This window comes from Bombina bombina, chromosome 6, assembly GCF_027579735.1.
Source record: "Bombina bombina isolate aBomBom1 chromosome 6, aBomBom1.pri, whole genome shotgun sequence".
NCBI classification, from domain to species: Eukaryota; Metazoa; Chordata; class Amphibia; order Anura; family Bombinatoridae; genus Bombina; species Bombina bombina.
In genome coordinates, this window is record NC_069504.1 from 570,232,403 (window position 1) to 570,252,870 (window position 20,468).

Sequence of the window (20,468 nt, forward strand, 5' to 3'; positions counted from 1 at the left end):
TGGCATAAGGTGTTAAGTGTTGTATAGCTTTTTTATTTGATATCAGCAATGCAAAAACCCTTTGGTTAAAACTTTTGTGATTTAAAATAATATATTTAGTGACCGTCAGATCAAAGCTGATGACGTAGTTCCGCTCTACATGGTAAACTCCTCTCATAGGTCGTATATGGAGGGGTGGATATCCAACCGACAATCAGAGCCTTAGGTATACTGTTGTCATGGGGGATATCCGCCCCAACATAGCACTCGACTGACATATATTAATAAATGCCAAATAGATTAATCGTACATGACCCTCTCCATAATTGAGGCAAAGTCGCCATATGAGAGAGGGAAATTGAAGGATCAGTAAATAAGATCGGGTACCCTAAATTCGGCATCCGATCTGTGAAGCGGTATTGATGGGCGGGATCTCACCCGGTGTTACTATAACATCATCTTATGGTAACCAATGAGAATAATGGTCAAGGATAGTGGGTCGGATCTATCGTAATAACAGAATAACAGGGCATGTACTACTCTAACTTGACAGTTTAGTCTCTGTTGTTTAGAGTTTTGTGGGGGAATTTGATGTAAAGTCTAATATATATCATACTATATGTTCACATGAAAAAAATATAATAATGGCATGTACAATAAGTGTTACTCTCATAGCCTACATGGAAATATATTGTTGAGACGAATATTATGTGATCCAAGAATTAGTTATATATTTGTGCAAATAAGTGGAGATATAATATACATCTTAATATTACTATTTTTGACTAGGTGTGAAAAAAAGTGTGCTCAAAATTAGAGCGTGTTGGAGTTTGGTGTGAGCTGATATTTTTCGTGGTCATGTGCATAGGAAAATATGTATGTGTGTGACTTTAGAATAATAAGTGATGTAATGCTCAATAAATGTGAGGTAGCTGGTCTCATCATTATTACTATAATTTGTGATAAACCCTAAAATTAGGATAAGGGGTCACAAGACCTCTATAAGATAATGTGGTAAAATGATGATATTAAAAGACAATAATCATCAAAATACAGTTCGTACAGAATATGAACTATATTATATAAAATACATATTATATTATGCGTTATATATTTACAGTCATTTCACCTCATTATTGATAAGTGAACTGTTAAATGTTATATCGTTTGGAGATAAGTGTATCTGTTGGATAACAAGTGAGATAAATGTGATGATGAATAACAATCACATAACTTGCGTGCCAAGAATCCCCTATTACCAACAAGGGACATATAATGCACCGTTGTTAGGAGATTGTTAACAAGCAGTTACGAAATTGTTGATAAAAAAGGGTGAAAAGAGTGAGTAGAGATAATAGTGTTTTAACTAGAAGGAGAAGACACTAAGAATATTCATCTAGTATAAATTCAGTGTGAGCTAGCTGGTCAGTGTGAGCTAGCTGGTCGTGATCTTGATCCTTAAGTAGTGATTTGTATTTGTACAATAGTGTCACAATAATAAGAGAATAGTGTTATATTACCAAAGATTTTTAAATATATGCATGGTCCAGAGACAAGTGCCTAACGGACGGCACCATTATTCCTAAATGCTGGAGTGGGCACCAGGACTTGTGACATCAAAATGATGCCATGTCCATATTCTCGTTAAGCCCCCTAGGTTGGAGGGTTCCCAATTGCTTAATCCAAAAGGATTCTCTCCTCCTAAGGGTAATGAAGGCATCCCTATTAAGTCTAGAGACCATTTCAATGGGTAGTATACTCATAGGGTTCTTCTGAGTCCTATGATAATGCCGACAGTGTCTAGATACACTATGGGATTTGGAGAGTTTTTTGATGTTATAAGAGTGTTCGCCCCATCTTTTCTTGACCTTGCGGCAAGTACGGCCCACATATTGGACCCCACAACTGCAATTTAATAAATAGATTACAAAAGAGGTTTTGCATGTCATATGTCTTTTGATCGTGAAGGTTTGGCCAGTCACAAAGGATGTAAAAGTGGAAGTTCTGTGGGATATGAAGCTACACATCCCACAGCGTTTCCTATAACATTTAGAGATCATATTCTTCTGATTGTTACAGCCCATAGGATTAGATATTGGAATCTTTCTGTTGGAATATTTGTCTCTGACAATTTTACTGGGGGCTAGAGCCGTTTTCAAGGTAGGTGCTCTCCTATAAACTATTTTTGGTTTATCATCCAAGATTCTCTTCAAGACCGAATCATTAGTAAGGATAGACCAATGCTTGTGCAGGATTTTATTAACTTCAAGATAATTCAAATTAAATCTTGTAATGAATAAAGGGGGATTTAATTATTTGAACACAGCTTGATCTTTGCTTTTTTTTCTTGAAATAATAAGACCTATCCTCATCTCTTACTTTGTTGATCTCACAAGTAATAAGGTCCGGAGGATAAACTTTCTCGAGGAATCTATCTCCAATTATCAGTGCTTGGGCATCATAATCTTCAATTGAGGAACAATTTCTCCTGATTCTCCTAAATTGTCTGTAAGGGACATTGGTTTTCCAACACTTGTAATGATTACTTTGATAATGAAGGAAACGGTTACAATCCACAGTCTTGAAAAAGGTTTTTGATGAAACCCGACCATCTGTGGTTTTGTCCAAAACCAAATCTAGAAATTCAATTTGGCCCTGTTGGATATTATGGGTAAAAGAGATCCCAAAATTATTATTATTCAAGTGATCAATGAACAAAGAAATATCATCTTTAGAACCTTTGAAAATAAAGAGGAGATCATCAATGTAACGGCCATAGAACACCAGGTTCGCTGCAAACTGAGAGTTATAGATATAAGTATGTTCAAAGCTCCCCATGAACAGATTAGCAAAGCTTGGAGAGAACCTGGTGCCCATGGCCGTTCCCTTAATCTGCAGATAATATTTACTCTGATACAAAAAATAATTGTGTGTTAATATGAAACTAATAAGATCAATAAGGAAGTCCACTTGTAATAACGGCATATATTGATCTTGCACAAGGTAAGACCGCACTGCTCTAATCCCCAACTCATGTTGGATGTTGGAGTATAGTGCTCCAACATCGCAGGTGACCCACCAACATTGTTCATCCAAAGTACAATTGTTGAGTTTGAGCAATAAATCAGAGGAGTCCCTTATATAAGAAGGTAAAGAAATTACAAATTTTTGAAGAAATTGGTCAATATAGGCTGATAAAGAGTCTGTAAGGCTACCAATCCCTGCAATGATTGGTCTCCCTTGAGGTCTCAGGGGGGTCCTTATGGACCTTGGGCAGATGATAATAGAATGCCATACAAGGTTATTTGGGGAGACAGTAGTCTCTTTCTGATTTTGTCATGATGCCCATATCTAGACCTTTTAGCAAGAGATCTTGAAGTTTATTATGGAACCTGATTGTGGGGTCACCACACAAAGTTTTGTAATAAACCCTATCGTTTAAAATCCGGTCTGCTTCAATCAAATAGTCCTGCATATCCTGCAATACAACCCCCCACCCTTGTCAGCCTGTCTGATCACCAGGTCTGATCTCTTAATAAGGTTAGCCAAAGCTTTCTGTTCTTTATAATTCAGATTGTTCTTATATTTTAATTTTTTCTGTTTCTTGGCCAATTTTTCTAAGTCTTCAAGGACTAAATTAGTGAAAATGTCAATATGGCTACCATTGGTTTTGGGCGGAACAAAGGAGGATTTAGGATATAACCATCATATAAATCCTCCACAAGCATGGAAGGTTCATAAGTAAGAAATCCCTAATTTAGATGGGAATCCATTAAATCAGTCATGATAGGTCTAAGGTTATCATTTTTAATCTTTTTCTCGGCAAAATAATTTTGCGATGACAATTTCCTAACATAGCTGTTAATGTCGACAAACATCTCATACATGTTAAAATGATTAGATGGACTAAAGGATAGCCCTCTACCCAGTACTCGAATTTTGTCCTCAGAGAGGGTGTGTGATGAAAGATTAAAAATACCTTTTTTAAGTTTCTCTAGTTTTTCCTTTTTGCGGGTGATGGATTTGCCTCTAGTGCCTCATTTCCGAATAGCCTTTTTTATCTTTGGGAAATGGGAGGTCCCAAAGTGCCTTGCCACACCGGGGGGTCCTGAGGTTGGCTGCCCACCCCTAAAAAAGTTCCATGTGAAATATTAGTGTTTACATTATCCACTTCATTCCCGATGTGTTGTAATACTTGATATCTATTGGGGTGTAGATAATTATGTTGCTGTACTCTCTGATCAGTATCTTGTAATACTGGAGTATTGTGGTGTGGTGGTCGTCTATTCTCGTTGTAGTAGCTGTGTGATGTGATATTTGGTATTCCCTCTGCATTAGTTTGGTGCATGTTAGGGGTGAGTGATGAATCTCTATTCCTATAATGTTATTGTGATTGTTTGTTGTCATTGTAATGACTAGGTAGTGGAATATTTTGTGCACCCTCAGCATATGTCTGATGCATGTTGGAAGTGTTCGCCAGTGTCCTATTCCTATATTGTGACTGATTAGAGAGAGATTCTCTATGGCGAAAATTGGTATAGTGGGAGGTATATGAATTATTGAAATTTGATGTTGAGTGTGTGTATTTCCACGATGGATTGTTGTTGCTCATCTGTGCCCTGCTACCACTATTCTGATAATATGCTTGGGGACCTGGGGAACTATTTTCTCTTGTGGGGTGCCCCCCCCATGTATGTTATCCCTATTATGGTGGCCAGACCTGCTATTCATATGATTCGTATGATGATTGGATCTAAATGTACGATTATTCCGATTATAGGTAAATACTTGACCCTTGGAATAATCCTCATTATCCCTTTCCAGTTTTTTATTTTTATTTAAAACAATTTGTTGTTGGTACTCATCAGCTTTGTCATATGTGCTTTTCATAAGTTTCTCAAATTGTGGTGATAGTTTATGCACATCAATCTCTTTTTGTAAATCATCAATTTCTACACCCACTTCATTAACCAGTACTTATCTGTGTTTGATAAGAATATCCATGAGTGTCATGGAACAAGTGTTGAGAGCATCCTCCCATTCTTTAAGTACTCCCTCATTGTTTTTAAAGGAACAATTTTTAAACATCCTAAGTCCCCTAGGGATTTGGTTTTTATTTTTATATTTCCACATCCCACCAGTGTCTATGTTAATATTTTACAGCTGTAAATTTTTGATTACTCCGGCTCTTCTTCGTAGCGCTTAATAAACACTTAAGCATCTATGTACTGTACATCCTCTACATCTTTCCCATTCCTTCCAAACAGCATTTAAGATGACAGCTGGCAATTAAATATGTATATAACATACATATTGAATTTAGTATAATTTTGTATAATTGTTAATTGGAGATTAGGTATGTGCAGTACATATTAACTGAGAACCAAAACGTCATTTGTAAAGTTTATTGATTGCAAGTGTCAAACTTAAATTACTATTAACCTTTTAAATGTTCAAAAAGAACAGTCACATTGAAACCTTTTAAAGAAATGTGAAGAGATCAGCCATCTTAATGTTAAAGCAATATTCACCTGTCTCAATTAATTATTTTTTTTTTTTTTTACAGATGACAATAAGGATATAAATACTAGCATTATTATTCTGAATGAGAATCAAACTGTCACTCTGTCTTGTGAGTTTAACAAGAGTAATTTAAAATTTGTTCAATTTTGGATATCAGATAATTCCAACTACGGAAGGCAATGTTTATCTTCAGTGGCACTTGATGAGTCATATGATATTAAATTTAATAAGCATTGCTGTGTTTCAAAGACAATACAAGATAGGATCAATGTGTGGAATGGCTCGTCATTCAATGATAAAGTACAGAAACACTACTTAGAGTTAAAAAACGTTACAGCCTCTGATAGTGGGAGGTACTTGTGTTTCATCATCTATCAAAATAACCTGACACTTGTAAGTAACACAACACTTCAAGTACATGAAACTCATGGTGCCACTCCCATGCCAGGTAAGCTTATACTTCATATGATATGTTTTATTTATTTATGTTGATAAACAAGGAATACAAAGCACATATCTCAATGTCAAGATTTGTCATGAGAGATTAAAGGGACATTGTACACTAGATTTTTCATTGCATAAATGTTTTGTAGATGATCCATTTATATAGCCCATCTAGGAATGTTTTTGTAACAATGTGTAGTTTTGCCTATTTTTTAATAACCTTGTGCTGATTTTTGAATCCTAACCAAGCCCCAAAGTATCAAAGTACATGTGTTTACAGACTCCTGCTGCTCCTGTTGGGTAATCTTTCTTGTCATATTCAATGAAGGGGGGGTGGGGGAGTGTCTGCTCTTCCTGCTTTCCCAACCCCTTTCAGGGGTGTCCCAGCCTAACCTAATAAAATGGGAGCTTATAAGTATGTTTTTTAAAGGTTTTATACTGGATTTTTACATCAGTATCTGTGCATATTCTTCTTTATAGTAGTGTCTATTACATGCAGTTATATGAAAACTTACATATACTGTTATGTTGTAAACTCATTGATAGCGCATGCCTACAGACAGACATTTAACTTAAGAATATTATATAAATGATAAAGGAATAGTGGACCCTTCCGGAGATTTACCATCTGATATCATATGCGCCACCTAAGGATGGAGAATTACTAATGTAATACCTTTTAAAAATGGGAGTAGGGAAGATTCTGGTAATTACAGGTCTGTCAGTAAGATTTCAGTAGAGGGGAAAGTACTGGAAACTCTGGAAAGAAAGTAAAAAAACTCACATGATCAAAGAAAGCATGGTTTTACTGCAGGAAGATCATGTCAGGCTAATATAGTTGACTTCTTTGTCTATCTAACTAATAACTAGTGTATTAGGTGAGGGTGGTGAGGGTGGAGCAGTAGATGTATGGTATCTAGATTTTAGTGAAGCATTTGACAATCTCTCACAAAGCAAACTAATTGTCACTCTCTTGCTTTGAATTAGGTTTGTGGCACACAACTGCTAAGATTGTTTTCATATAACTTTAAATAATTATATGTATATATATATATATATATATATATATATAATAATATCTGCTGATTTATTATACATCAATGGTAAAAATAACAAATACAACGTAGTATGTAATGCACAAAAGGATTTAGAAATATTTTCACCAAAGAGGAAAGTACAAGTATTCACTGAGTAGGAATAATGCCCCAAGTGGTGAGATGAAGTATAGCAGGATTGGGTATTACTCAGTGATTATTGATAGTTGATGCAGCTACACAGTACTGAGGATGCAAAGATAAAGCAGCAATAAAGAACTTGAAGGAAACGGTTTCTTACAGTCTGGAGGTGAACCCTTCAGTAGGGCATCTGTATACAATTACCATTGGTTGGAGTAGGTGTGCGCAGCAAGCACGTATCAGAGATGAACAGAGGATGAGCTGTGAGCACAGCCAAAAGTGAGAGACACAATCCGGAGTAAAATTAGTATCAGTATTATCTGAGAGTAGCCCAAATAGTAAACACACAGCAATGGCACAGAGGATCTTCCAGGATGCAAGAAAGATCTGAAGATTGAGAAAAGTTAAAGTTAAAGGGGCAGAGGAAAATATATTACACTAATTCATAACCTGAATTTGCCTTAGACAAGGCTAAATAATAGTTAAAGGGACACTAAAGTCAATATTAAACTTTTATGATTTAGATAGAGCATGCAATTCTAAAAGACTTTCTTATTTACTTCCATTATCAAATTGTGCACATTCTTTTTATATGCACACTTTCTGATGTACCAGCTATTACTGAGCATGTGCAAAAGTTCACAGTGTATACGTTTATGAGTCTGTGATTGGCTGATTGATATCACTTGTTAGTGGGCTGGCAAATAAAAGAAAATTTTGAAATTTGCCAGAAAAATATCTACTGCATTTAAGGTAAGTGCTATTGGATTGTCTTTTTATCAAGCAAATGCTGATTATGCATTTCTACTGTTTTTAGTGGCCGTTAAAAGTTGGTAAAATGTTGGCTTAATCCAGCAGAATATTTTAAAGGGGTATAAAACAAATTGCACGGTTATGTTAACTAGCTATTTTGCCACTTTATCCTGCCTTTTATAGCATCATTTTAAAATGCCCTGAATGGAGCCCTTCTGTTTAGGTTGGCACGGCAGATGTCATATAGAAGAGCTTTAACAATAGGTAATGTTTAGCTTACTACTTCCAATTGATTTAGCAATTTCCAGGAACTGCGGGGACCTGAATGTGTGCATATCTGCCTGCACATTTTTCATTCCACCCCTCTTGAAAAACAAAAAACAAAACACAACCCCCCCCCCCCAGTAATCTTGAACAAGGAGACTGGGCATAGAATATCATTCCTTCAATCAATTTGCAAATCATCTGTAACCAGTGATACAATAAAAACAACATTTATTCCTGGCATGGCCCCAGACAAGCAGGAGAAGCAACTCTCCTGTTCAGAACCTGGCTTACTGGCCAATTTTTGGTTCAGATCCTAGGTTACACTTGCTTATTTGTTAACTGAATGTAGTAACCAATAAGCAAACACTATCCAGGGTGCTGAATCTAAAATGGGCCGGCTCCTAAGCTTTACATTCCCGCTTTTTAAATAAAGATAGCAAGAGAATTAACAAAAATGGATAATAGGAGTAAATTAGAAAGTTATTCAAAATTGCATGCTCTATTTGAATCAAGAAAGAAAAAAATTTGGTTTAGTATCCCTTTAATCTCTACTTACAACAAAGACACCTTTCTGAAAATGTGACTTTTGCTGAGGATTCAGTCTGCACATGTATGCTATTAAACAGGCATATGTACAGAGCAGTGTCAGAGCAGGTGTAGCACTAGGCTGGGCCTGCTCTGACACTGCTCTGTAATCTCACTTTCTGTAAGGTGCTTCCCAGTATCGTTTTTAAACGCTATGAATAAAAGATTGGATGTTTTACATTTACATTTGGAGTGGATTGACTTCTTCTTTTTGCTGCACCAGAGTATTATGCCTTCATTGAGGTCTCTATATAAAGGCATCTAAAAGCCTATAAACAACATGAGCCACGACTAGGCCTCAAGACCATCGCATACACATATAACTTGTGATATGAAGAAACTTGATATATAATCGAAGCAGCAACTTGATATTTGCCTGTATAGGTGATCCCCCTAGATTTTACCCCTGAACAGGGGTACGATGAAAAAGTAAAGAACTGCAGATCTATCTACTTTTACAGAACAGATACCAATAATCAACTAACTGCACAACTCATAGATCACATAAATTCCTTATAGAGGAAGGCTCCCTACAGATTTATCCTGATATACTTGGTGACAAAAACAGCTCTTTTAGAACCAGGAGGTGATGCTCTGTTGTACACATAGCTAAGAATGGCCTCTAAAAAATCCTCCAAATAGGATAAACCCAGCAAGCCTTCAACCATGAATATATATTTTAAACTATCTAAAGGTGGTAAACCTGCTGCGCAGACTACCACAGAAACTGAAGAAGATCTAGAACAAGATCAAGAAAAAGTAATATAGGTGAAGATCAGATACCTGTCACAAAAGCTGACTTCCACTCCCTTGTATCAAAACAAGACATCTCATCTAACTTTGAAAGGTTATGGGAAAAGATCCATTCTATGCACACGGCTGTGACAGGCAGTTTAACTGAAATCAAATCAGATATCGCTGACCTAGGAGGCAGGATAGAAGTTTTGGAAGAACACAGAGAGACACTTACTGATGATTTATCTACAGTATCTCAAGCTATTACTTCTCAACAACAAACTCTCGAAGATCTATAAGATAAAATTGAAGATTTAGAGAACAGAGGGAGGCAAAAAATATAAGACTGAAAGGTACCCCAGAATCAGTCCTAAACAAAGATTTGCATTTATACCTACAACATCTCTTCAAAACTGTTACAGGAAGTAATTGTCAGGGTTTTTTCCCTGCTTTGTTTGCCATGTGCTGCTGGCAGCCATTATACTCACCTCTCTTGCTGAATCTGGTGCAGAGTGTGTGATGCTGCTCATTTCCTGCATGCCCTCTTATGGCATCATCCGTGTGAGACAGGTTGCAGTCTCAGAATTGTGATGTCATCACTTATTATTTAAAGGGCCTCTGTTCAGTATGCTTTGCCCTTGCGTTGTTTCAGACCTGTTTGTGAGTTACAGTTCCTGTGTATTGTCATAAAGAGGCAGACAATGGCACTACTCTGAGATTTAGAAAACGTTCCCCATTTAAAGAATATATCTATTTTCAATATTTTACTAGTAGTTTATAGGGATTGGTGCTTGTACTGGTTATAATCTAAACAATAAATCAGTAAAGAACTGATAGCAAAGTACAAATATAGCACTCATGAACGTGTTAGAAATATGAAAGGAAAAATTGGTTTGGAAATAAAATATAACTTTTACTAGATTAAGTTAAAAACAAGGGTTGCACATACATTGAATTTAAAAGAATATGTTAGTCTACTATACTGAGGTCACTAGTGTGTGACAAAAAGACCACTAATGGGTGATAGATTTGTCTCTGTGTAGATAAATAGCTACCGCTGATGTTAATATTTGTAATAATATAGAGTTGGGTATACTGAGATTGTGTTTATATTTGCCATAGACATTAATTTGACATAATAAAAAAATAAAAAATAAAAATAACAAAAATGTACAGCTAGGAACAGGTGCTGAGAGTATAGTATCTATAACTATTAACTGGTGATTCCAAGAGGTACAATAGAGGTGTAATAGACTAAAGCCTTGTAAGTCCTGGGTAAAGATTCATTTATAATACATCACATATAGTTTGGAAGAGCCAGACTACTATACCGTATTATTACAGCTGTTTAGGTGGTTGTAAGTTAGAAATTACTAATAAGGAAACAGAATAATAGCTGTGTCTGGAGATACCGGGCACTTATACCTTTGGTGTATACCTTGTGACTTTCCTATATAGTCATGATGCCTATACCTGTTATTACCATATTATTTTCGATATTACGGTGGTAGCAGAGTAAGACTATAGGATAGTGGCTGTGTCTGGAAATACCGGGCACCTATACCTTTTAAACACAGTCGTGGTGCCTATACCTGTTATTACCGCCTATACCTGGGGTTACCATAGATAATTATACTAAATTGTAAGTCCGGAAATACCGGGCACCTATACCTTTTATATACCTTTGGACTATTATATACAGTCGTGGTGCCTATACCTGTTATTACCTCCTATACCTGTGGTTACCATAGATAATTATACTAAATTGTAAGTCCGGAAATACCGGGCACCTATACCTTTTATACCTTTGGACTATTATATACAGTCGTGGTGCTTATACCTGTTATTACCGTAAATGATTATGCTGTATTGTTGGTCCGGAAATACCCGGAAAGGGCACTTTGATACAGCCACCCCGGCGAAACGCGTCAGTGGCATTCCCCCCTCCTTTCCTTTCGTTGTTGTTTTTAAAGTTAGCCTACCAATAATTTTAATAGCTACCAAATAATTTTTTAAATGTTGTGACTGCTCTTTTTACCTGGGCCAGGAGGCCTGTTCGGATTCAGCCGAGCAAACAAACCTGATATACAACTATAGGCAATCCCCAGGGATAGACTCAATTTACAGCCGGTATATGTGTTTGACGATTAATTTTCTCAGATACCCGGTAACTTTTGCTAGAGCTTATAACAATGGTAATAATATGGTATAGAAGTCTGGCTTTTCCAGACTACAGTTTGGTGATGGTTCGATAAACAATATAGCACAACCATCTACGGTAATAAAAGGTATAGGTACCACTACGGTATATAATAGTTAAAAGGTATATAAAAGGTATAGGTGCCCGGTATTTCTGGACCAACAATACAGCATAATTATCTATGGTAATAACAGGTATAGGCGCTATGACTGTATATAACAGTCCTAAGGTATATAAAAGGTATAGGTGCCCGGTATTTCCGGACCAACAATACAGCATAATCATTATTACGGTAATAACAGGTATAAGTACCACGACTGTATATAATAGTCCAAAGGTATATAAAAGGTTTAGGTGCCCGGTATTTCCGGACTTACACTATAGTATAATTATCTATGGTAACCACAGGTATAGGCGGTAATAACAGGTATAGGCACCACGACTGTATATAATAGTCCAAAGGTATATAAAAGGTATAGGTGCCCGGTATTTCCGGACCAACAATACAGCATAATCATTATTACGGTAATAACAGGTATAAGTACCACGACTGTATATAATAGTCCAAAGGTATATAAAAGGTTTAGGTGCCCGGTATTTCCGGACTTACAATTTAGTATAATTATCTATGGTAACCCCAGGTATAGGCGGTAATAACAGGTATAGGCACCACGACTGTGTTTAAAAGGTATAGGTGCCCGGTATTTCCAGAAACAGCCACTATCCTATAGTCTTACTCTGCTACTACCGTAATATCGACAATAATATGGTAATAACAGGTATAGGCATCATGACTATATAGGATAGTCACAAGGTATACACCAAAGGTATAAGTGCCCGGTATCTCCGGACACAGCTATTATTCTGTTTCCTTATTAGTAATTTCTAACTTACAACCACCTAAACAGCGGTAATAATACGGTATAGTAGTCTGGCTCTTCCAAACTATATGTGATGTATTATAAATTAATCTTTACCCAGGACTTACAATGCTTTAGTCTATTACACCTCTATTGTACCTCTCGGAATCACCAGTTAATAGTTACAGATACTATACTCTCAGCACCTGTTCCTAGCTGTGCATTTTTTTTTTATGTCAAATTAATGTCTATGGCAAATATAAACACAATCTCAGTATACCCAACTCTATATTATTACAAATATTAACATCAACAGTAGCTATTTATCTACAGAGAGACAAATCTATCACTCAATAGTGGTCTTTTTGTCCAAGACTGAGTACACACACACTAGTGACCTCAGTATAGTAGACTAACATATTCTTTTAAATTCAATGTATGTGCAACCCTTGTTTTTAACTTAATCTAGTAAAAGTTATATTTTATTTCCAAACCAATTTTTCCTTTCATATTTCTAACACGTTCATGAGTGCTATATTTGTACTTTGCTATCAGTTCTTTACTGATTTATTGTTTAGTTCCTGTGTATTACCTGGCTGTCTGACGTCCCTCCTGGTTCCTGATCCCTGGCTTGTTCCTGACTCTGCTGTTTTCCTTGTTCCTGATTCTGGCTCATCTGACTACTCACTTTGGCTCCTGACTCGGCTCGTCTGACTACCAGCTCTGGCTTTGACTGCTGGCTTGTTGTTTGATTTGTGGACTTTTTATTATTTTTTGTTATTAATAAAGGTGTGATTATATTTGCACTTCTCGTCTCAGTCTGATTCCGGGCACCCTGACATTATGCAAGGGCCATGAATCCTGATGGTGCTAATAATCCACCTTTACCTACCATCATTTCCAGGATGGATGAACTTGGAACAATTTGCACTTGCCTTGCAAACCCTGCTGACTCGCACTGCACATTTGGACCAAAGTGTCCCGCAAGTGCAGCTGCTCCTGTTTCCGCTGCTGCACCTAGTCCTACCAGGAGCATGTCCAGTTCTGCACCTTTACCTCAGCAATATGGAGGCCATCCTATTCAGTACAGAGGGTTTTTGAACCAGGTGGGCATTTACTTTGAGAAGTTACCTCAGGCGTTTCCCTCCGACAGAGCTAAGGTGAGATTTCTCATCTTGTTACTCTCTGACACAGCTCTTGCCTGGGCTAATCCCTTGTGGGAGACTAATAAACCTGTGATTTAAAATTACCCTGAATTTGTGGCCTCCTTTCAAAGGGTATTTGATGTTCCGGCTCACTCCTCCTCTGCTGCTAAACAACTCATGTCTATTCATCAAGGTACAAGATCTGTTGCACAGTATGCCATTGAGTTCCATACACTTACCGCAGAGGTAGGTTGGAACAATGAAGCTCTTGTTGCTGACTTCTTTCATGGGCTCTCTGATGTGATTAAAGACGAAGTTGCTGCCAGTGATTTACCAGAGGTTCTCGAGGCATTGGTGTCTTTTTTGATCCTAATTGACCTCAGACTCAGAGAGAGGCCCTTTTTCAAGGAGCGCTTGCGGAAGCCTCCTGTTCCGTTGTCTCCTATGTGTTCGTTCCCACCCATGCCTCCCTCTCCTCCCATGCCTCCTGGTCCAGAGTCACCAGGTACTGCTGAGCCAATGCAGTTGGGATTCACGTGTCTCTCCACGGCGGAGAGGGCCTTTAGGAGGAGGGAGGGGCTCTGCCTCTATTGTGGGTTACAGGGCAACCTTTTAAAGTCTTGAAACTCTGGCACCTAAGGTCCTGTTGGGGGCAGACCTTGGCTGTTTTATCCTCGTCCCCAGGAACCCCTAAAGGAGAAATCTTTGGTCATGGTTATCCTTTCCTGGGTGGACTCCTCCATAGTCACCCAGGCTCTTGTTGACTCTGGTACTGCGGGCTATTTCATTGACAGTGCTTTTGTATCAAAGCACTCCATTCCTGTTTTGCCTCGGTCCGTTCCGCTTGCTATTGAGGCCATTGATGGCAGGCCCCTTCAGCCCGCACTCGTCTGCATTTTCCAGTTGTTCTGGGTCATCCCTGGCTCCAAAAACACAATCCCAGTCTCCAAAATTTTGTCATGGTCTCCGCAATGTATTTTCACTTGTCTTCGGAATCCAGTTAAAATCTTGTTTACTTCTTCGGTATCTCAATTACCAGAGGAGTACCGAGAGTTCCTAGACATTTTTGACAAGGTGCTTGCCAGTACGTTGCCTCCTCACCGGTCTTACGATTGTGCCATAGACCTGCAACCTGGAGCCATTCCTCCTTGGGGCCGGGTTTACCCTCGTTCTGTTGCGGAGAATTGTGCTATGGAGGAGTATGTTGCCGATGCTCTGTCACAGGGGATCATTATTATTATTATTATTATCGGTTATTTGTAGAGCGCCAACAGATTCCGCAAATCCTGCTCTCCTGCAGGGGCTGGCTTCTTCTTTGTGAAGAAAATGGGTGGCGAGTTAAGACCATGCATCGATTATAGGGGTCTTAATCGTCTTACCATTAAGAATGCTTACCCTATTCCACTCATTACGGAACTCTTTGACCACCTCAAGGGAGCTGCAGTCTTTTCTAAACTTGATTTGAGAGGAGCGTACTATCTCATTAGGATCAAGGAGGGCCACGAATGGAAAACAGCATTTAACACCAGGAGCAGGTATTATGAATATCTTGTAATGCCCTTTGGACTATGTAATGCTCCTGCTGTTTTCCAGGAATTTATTAATGATGTCCTAGAGATATATTGCAACAGTGTGCTGTGGTGTACTTAGACAACATCCTCATACACTTACCCACACTTGAGGCTCATCATTCTGATGTTACACGGGTTCTTCAGAGACTACGTGAGAACGGCCTGTTTTGTAAATTCGAGAAATGTGAGTTCCATCAAACTCAAGTAACCTTCCTAGGTTATGTTATCTCTGTTGCAGGGTTCTCCATGGATCCTAACAAGTTGTCTGCAGTTCTGCAGTGGCCTCGCCCAGTGGTCTTCGGTCTATTCAACGTTTTTTTTTTGGCTTTGCCAATTACTATAGAAAGTTTATTAAAAACTTTTCTTCCTTGGTCAAACCTATCACAGACATGACCCGTAAAGAGAATGATCCACTCCATTGGTCACCTACTGCCATTAAGGCCTTTGATAGTCTTAAGACTGCCTTTGCTGCCACTCCAGTTCTGGCTCATCCTAACCCTGTCCTGCCTTTCATTCTTGAGGTTGATGCGTCTGAGACTGGAGTAGGTTCCCTCTTGTCTCAACGTCCTATGCCTGACGGTTTCTTGCATCCGTGCGGTTTCTTCTCTAAAATTTTTTTGTCTCCAGCGGAGTGCAATTATAATATTGGCGACAGGGAATTACTGGCCATAATTTTGGCACTCAAGGAATGGAGGCATCTTCTTGAGGGTACTAGTGTACCATTGCTAATTCTTACTGACCACAAGAATGTAACTTATCTATCCGAAGCAAAACGTTTGTCGCCCCGACAGGCCAGATGGGTGCTATTTTTGTCTCGGTTTAATGATGTGGTCTCCTACCTGCCTGATAGTAAGAATGTTAGGGCTGATGCCCTCTCTCAACAATTTTCACCTCTGTCCAAGAAGGAGTCTGTACCTACTCATTAATTTGAATTCTCCATTGGGGGAGAAGATCCTGGCTGCACAAATCAATGAACCTCTTGAGAAACCTAGTGGTAAGTGTTTTGTTACTGAGAATTTTAGAACTAAACTCTAGCACACTTACCACTATCCTAAAGCCGCAGGTCACCCGGGCAAGAACCAAATGATTTGGTCTGTCACTTTACAATTCTGGTGACCAGGTCTTCGTTCTGATGTTGCTGCATATGTTGCCTCCTGCTCAGTTTGTGCACAGAATAAGACTCCTTGATGTCTTCCTGTGGGTCTTCTTCAACCTATTGCTAATGGTGTGCATCCTTGGACACATCTTTCCATGGACTTCATTGTCGAGCTCCCTGTTTCCAATAGCAATACTGTTATCCTTATGGTGGTTGACCGTTTTTCTAAAATTTCACATTGCATTCCCTTGAAGAAGCTGCCTACCGCTCAGGAGCTTGCTTCAATTTTTGCCCGGGAGGTCTTCCATTTACATGGTTACCCAAGGAGATAGTGTCATACCGGGGTAGCCAGTTTATCTCCAGATTTTGGCGTTCCTTTTGTGCTCAAATGGGGATCCAGCTTTCCTTCTCCTTGGCATATCACCCTCAATCCAATGGGGCTGTGGAACGGTCTAATCAAGCTCTGGAACAATTCCTCCGTTGCTATGTCTCAGATCACCACAATAATTGGTCTGAACTGTTACCATGGGCAGAGTTTGCTCGTAATAGTGCTATTAATGCTTCCTCCCAGTTATTCCCGTTCATGGCAATTTATGGGTTTCAACCATCCTTGTTGCACGATTCATTCATGTCTCAAGGTATTCCGGCTTTGGAGGAGCATCTCCGGGAACTCCATTCCACGTGGGTGCAGATTCAGGATTGCCTTCATCGCTCTATGATTAATATTTTTCCCACATGGTGGGATTTTTTTTACTTACTGTTTACTTACCGGTCACTTTTGAAATGCTTTATTTTTTTCTCTTTTCTTTATTGATGCTGAGTCCTACAACATATGTGCTATTTTGTTTACAGGACGCTATGTAGGTTCAAAGACGAAAACCCCACCACTAACCAAACTCACATTCGGTGCTCACCTAGACATTTTTATAACATTCAACACTTGCTCACAATGACAACGAAAATCCATCTAATCTCACATAATGAGAGAGGATTGAACACTGACGTAAAGCATCGAGTAGCCATGACCCAATATCATAACTTACAGGCCAATATTCTTTTTCTGCAAGAAACCTACCTTACAAAAGCACAAATCTCCAAATAGTGGTCCAAAGTTTTTACAAGACACTACCACACCACAGCAGACACTAAAAAAAGAGGAGTTTCTATCCTCATCAATTCATCTCTGGACTTCACACATAAATCCACAATTGCAGATCCCGAAAGCCAAATAGGTAACTCTGACAATATCCTTTGTAATATCTATGCGCACAATGAAAACCAGCACACATTTTTAGCTGCTAGTGGTTCAATGCAAAGAGAAAATAGTAGGGGAGAGAGAGGGTACCCCCATCTTGTGCCATTAAGAATTGTGAATGGTTTGGATTTGTAGCCTGTAGTAGAGACCTGCGCGGTTGGGTTTGAATAAATTGCCTTAATGGCTGTTATATAGAAGATACATGTAAGGCTGCGGCTTGGTCCTCCCTTCATACTTTTGGACTAGACTGTCCCTTTAATGGACAATAATAAAAACAAAAACCTCATTAATAAGTACTATATGACTTGACATCTCCCTTTATTTTTATTTTTTATTTTTACCTATCTTGTTTGCACATATCCTTGCTTTTAGTTTTGTATTAGGTTGTTATATTTCCTTCAAAATATCTTCGACACTGCTCGGACTTTTCGAGTAAACTGGGGAGAATCCCTCTTAACTAGCCAGATTCATGGATCACTAAGGACTTTATACAAACTCTGGCGAACTGAAATAGAGACTGGAAAACTGTTGTAACATTCTATTCTCTCTTAGTGAAAACCTCATTTTACTTTGCAGTTGATAATTAGAAGGAAATGTCCAATGTACAATTAATCACAATGTTTATGTTTTGTATTTCTATTGTTCACAAAATCTCTTTCAATAAAAAGATTTAAACATAAATTAGCAGAGTGCATCCAAAGGAATGCAGCGGTGCTAGTGGTATACCAAAGGGTTAGTGTTTAGACTGGTTTTATAAAAAGAAATCAGGATTAGAAAATGAGTGGGATCTAAAATGTTATAGAATTTAGGATTCAATAACCCAAAGGTATATTACAGGCTCAATAACAAGATTGGTAAACAATACAGCAACACAAAAGGCTAGACCAGCAGGAGGTTTTTATTATTTTTGTTGTATAGGGAAATGTATTAGCAAAAGTAAAAGTGGGGCACAATGGCCCCTAGTTATCAAGCTGTCAACCTCAAATACGCTGGAATTCCGCAGCCTATTTGTGGCGAGGCTGATTCGCCTTAGTTATTATCAAGCCCTAGACACCGGCAAAAGTAGAATATAGTGACGTAAGCTTCGATCCGCCGGACTCAGTCCGACACAGATCGATTCTTACGTCACTCCAGATGTTCCGCACACAAGTTCAGCACAATCTGACTACTTTTGCTAGTTATCAAAAAACTAGCAGGTACGCTCGGCACTTTTCCGGCCCAGCATATCTGTTTTTCAAACCACCGCCCTGGAGGCGGCGGATCCCATAGGAATCAATGGGAGTCTGACCATAGCGAAAGTTCATGTTCGCTGCTGCCAGACATCCCATTGATTCCTATGGGAGCTGTCTACATCTAACACCCTAACATGTACCCCGAGTCTAAACACCCCTAATCTGTCCCCCCTACACCGCCGCAACTAAATAAATGTATTACCCCCTAAACCGCCGCTCCCGGAGCCCACCACCACTATAATAAATATGTTAACCCCTAAACTGCCGCTCCCGGTCCCCGCCGCAACTATAATATATGTATTAACAAATAAACCGCCGCTCCCGGACACCGCCGCCACCTTCATAATACCTATTAACCCCTATCCTGCCCCCCTATACCGCCGCCACCTATAATAAATTTATTAACCCCTATCCTGCCGATCCTGGACCCCGCCGCAACAAAATAAATAGTTTAATCCCTAAATCGCCGCACCCAGACCAGGCCGGAACCTATATTAAACTTATTAACCCCTAATCTGCCCCCCCTACACCGTCGCCACCTATAATAAATTTATTAACCCCTATCCTGCCCCCCTACACCGTCGCCACCTATAATAAATGTATTAACCCCTATCCTGCCCCCCCCACACCGCCGCCACTGTAATAAAATTATTAACCCCTAAACCTAAGTCTAACACTAACCCTAACACCCCCCTAACTTAAATATTAATTAAATAAATCTAAATAATATTTCTCTTATTAACTAAATGAATCCTATTTAAAACTAAATACTTACCTTTAAAATAAACCCTAATATAGCTACAATATAAATAATAATTATATTGTAGCTATCTTAGGATTTATTTTTATTTTAAAGGCAACTTTTAATTTATTTTAACTAGGTACAATAGCTATTAAATAGTTATGAACTATTTAATAACTACCTAGTTAAAATAAAGAGAAATTTACCTGTAAAATAAAAACTAACCTAAGTTACAATTACACCTAACACTTCACTATACTTTAATAAATTATTCCTATTTATAACTAAATACTTACCTGTAAAATAAACCCTAAGATAGCTACAATGTAATTAATAATTACATTGTAGCTATTTTAGGATTTATATTTATTTTACAGGTAACTTTGTATTTATTTTAACTAGGTATAATAGTTATTAAATAGTTATTAACTATTTAATAACTACCTAGCTAAAAGAAATACAAAATTAGCTGTAAAATAAATCCTAACCTAAGTTACAATTAAACCTAACACTACACTATCATTAAATTAATTAAATAAATTAGCTACAAATAACTACAATTAAATTCAATTAAATAAACTAACTAAAGTACAAAAAATAAAAAAGCTGTTACAAAAAATAAAAAAAGTAAGTTACAAACATTTCAAAAATATTACAACAATTTTAAGCTACTTACACCTAATCTAAGCCCCCTAATAAAATAACAAAGCCCCCCAAAATAAAAAAAATGCCCTACCCTATTCTACATTAAAGTTACCAGCTCTATTACCTTACCAGCCCTTAAAAGGGCCTTTTTTGCGGGGCATGCCCCAAAGAAAACAGCTCTTTTGCCTGTAAAATAAAAATACAACCCCCCCCAACATTAAAACCCACCACCCACATACCCCTACTCTAACCCAAATCCCC

At 38.2% G+C, this 20,468-nt stretch overlaps 1 protein-coding gene across 1 annotated transcript in view; it reads left to right on the forward strand.

The window, feature by feature from the left end:
- The window catches only part of LOC128663282 (uncharacterized), a 328,216-nt gene that overhangs the window by 160,214 nt on the left and 147,534 nt on the right, over positions 1–20,468 (forward strand). The window contains exon 3 of the mRNA XM_053717537.1: positions 5,546–5,950. Within this exon, the coding sequence (XP_053573512.1) occupies positions 5,546–5,950 (405 nt within the window). The remainder of the gene's footprint in view (positions 1–5,545; positions 5,951–20,468) is intronic.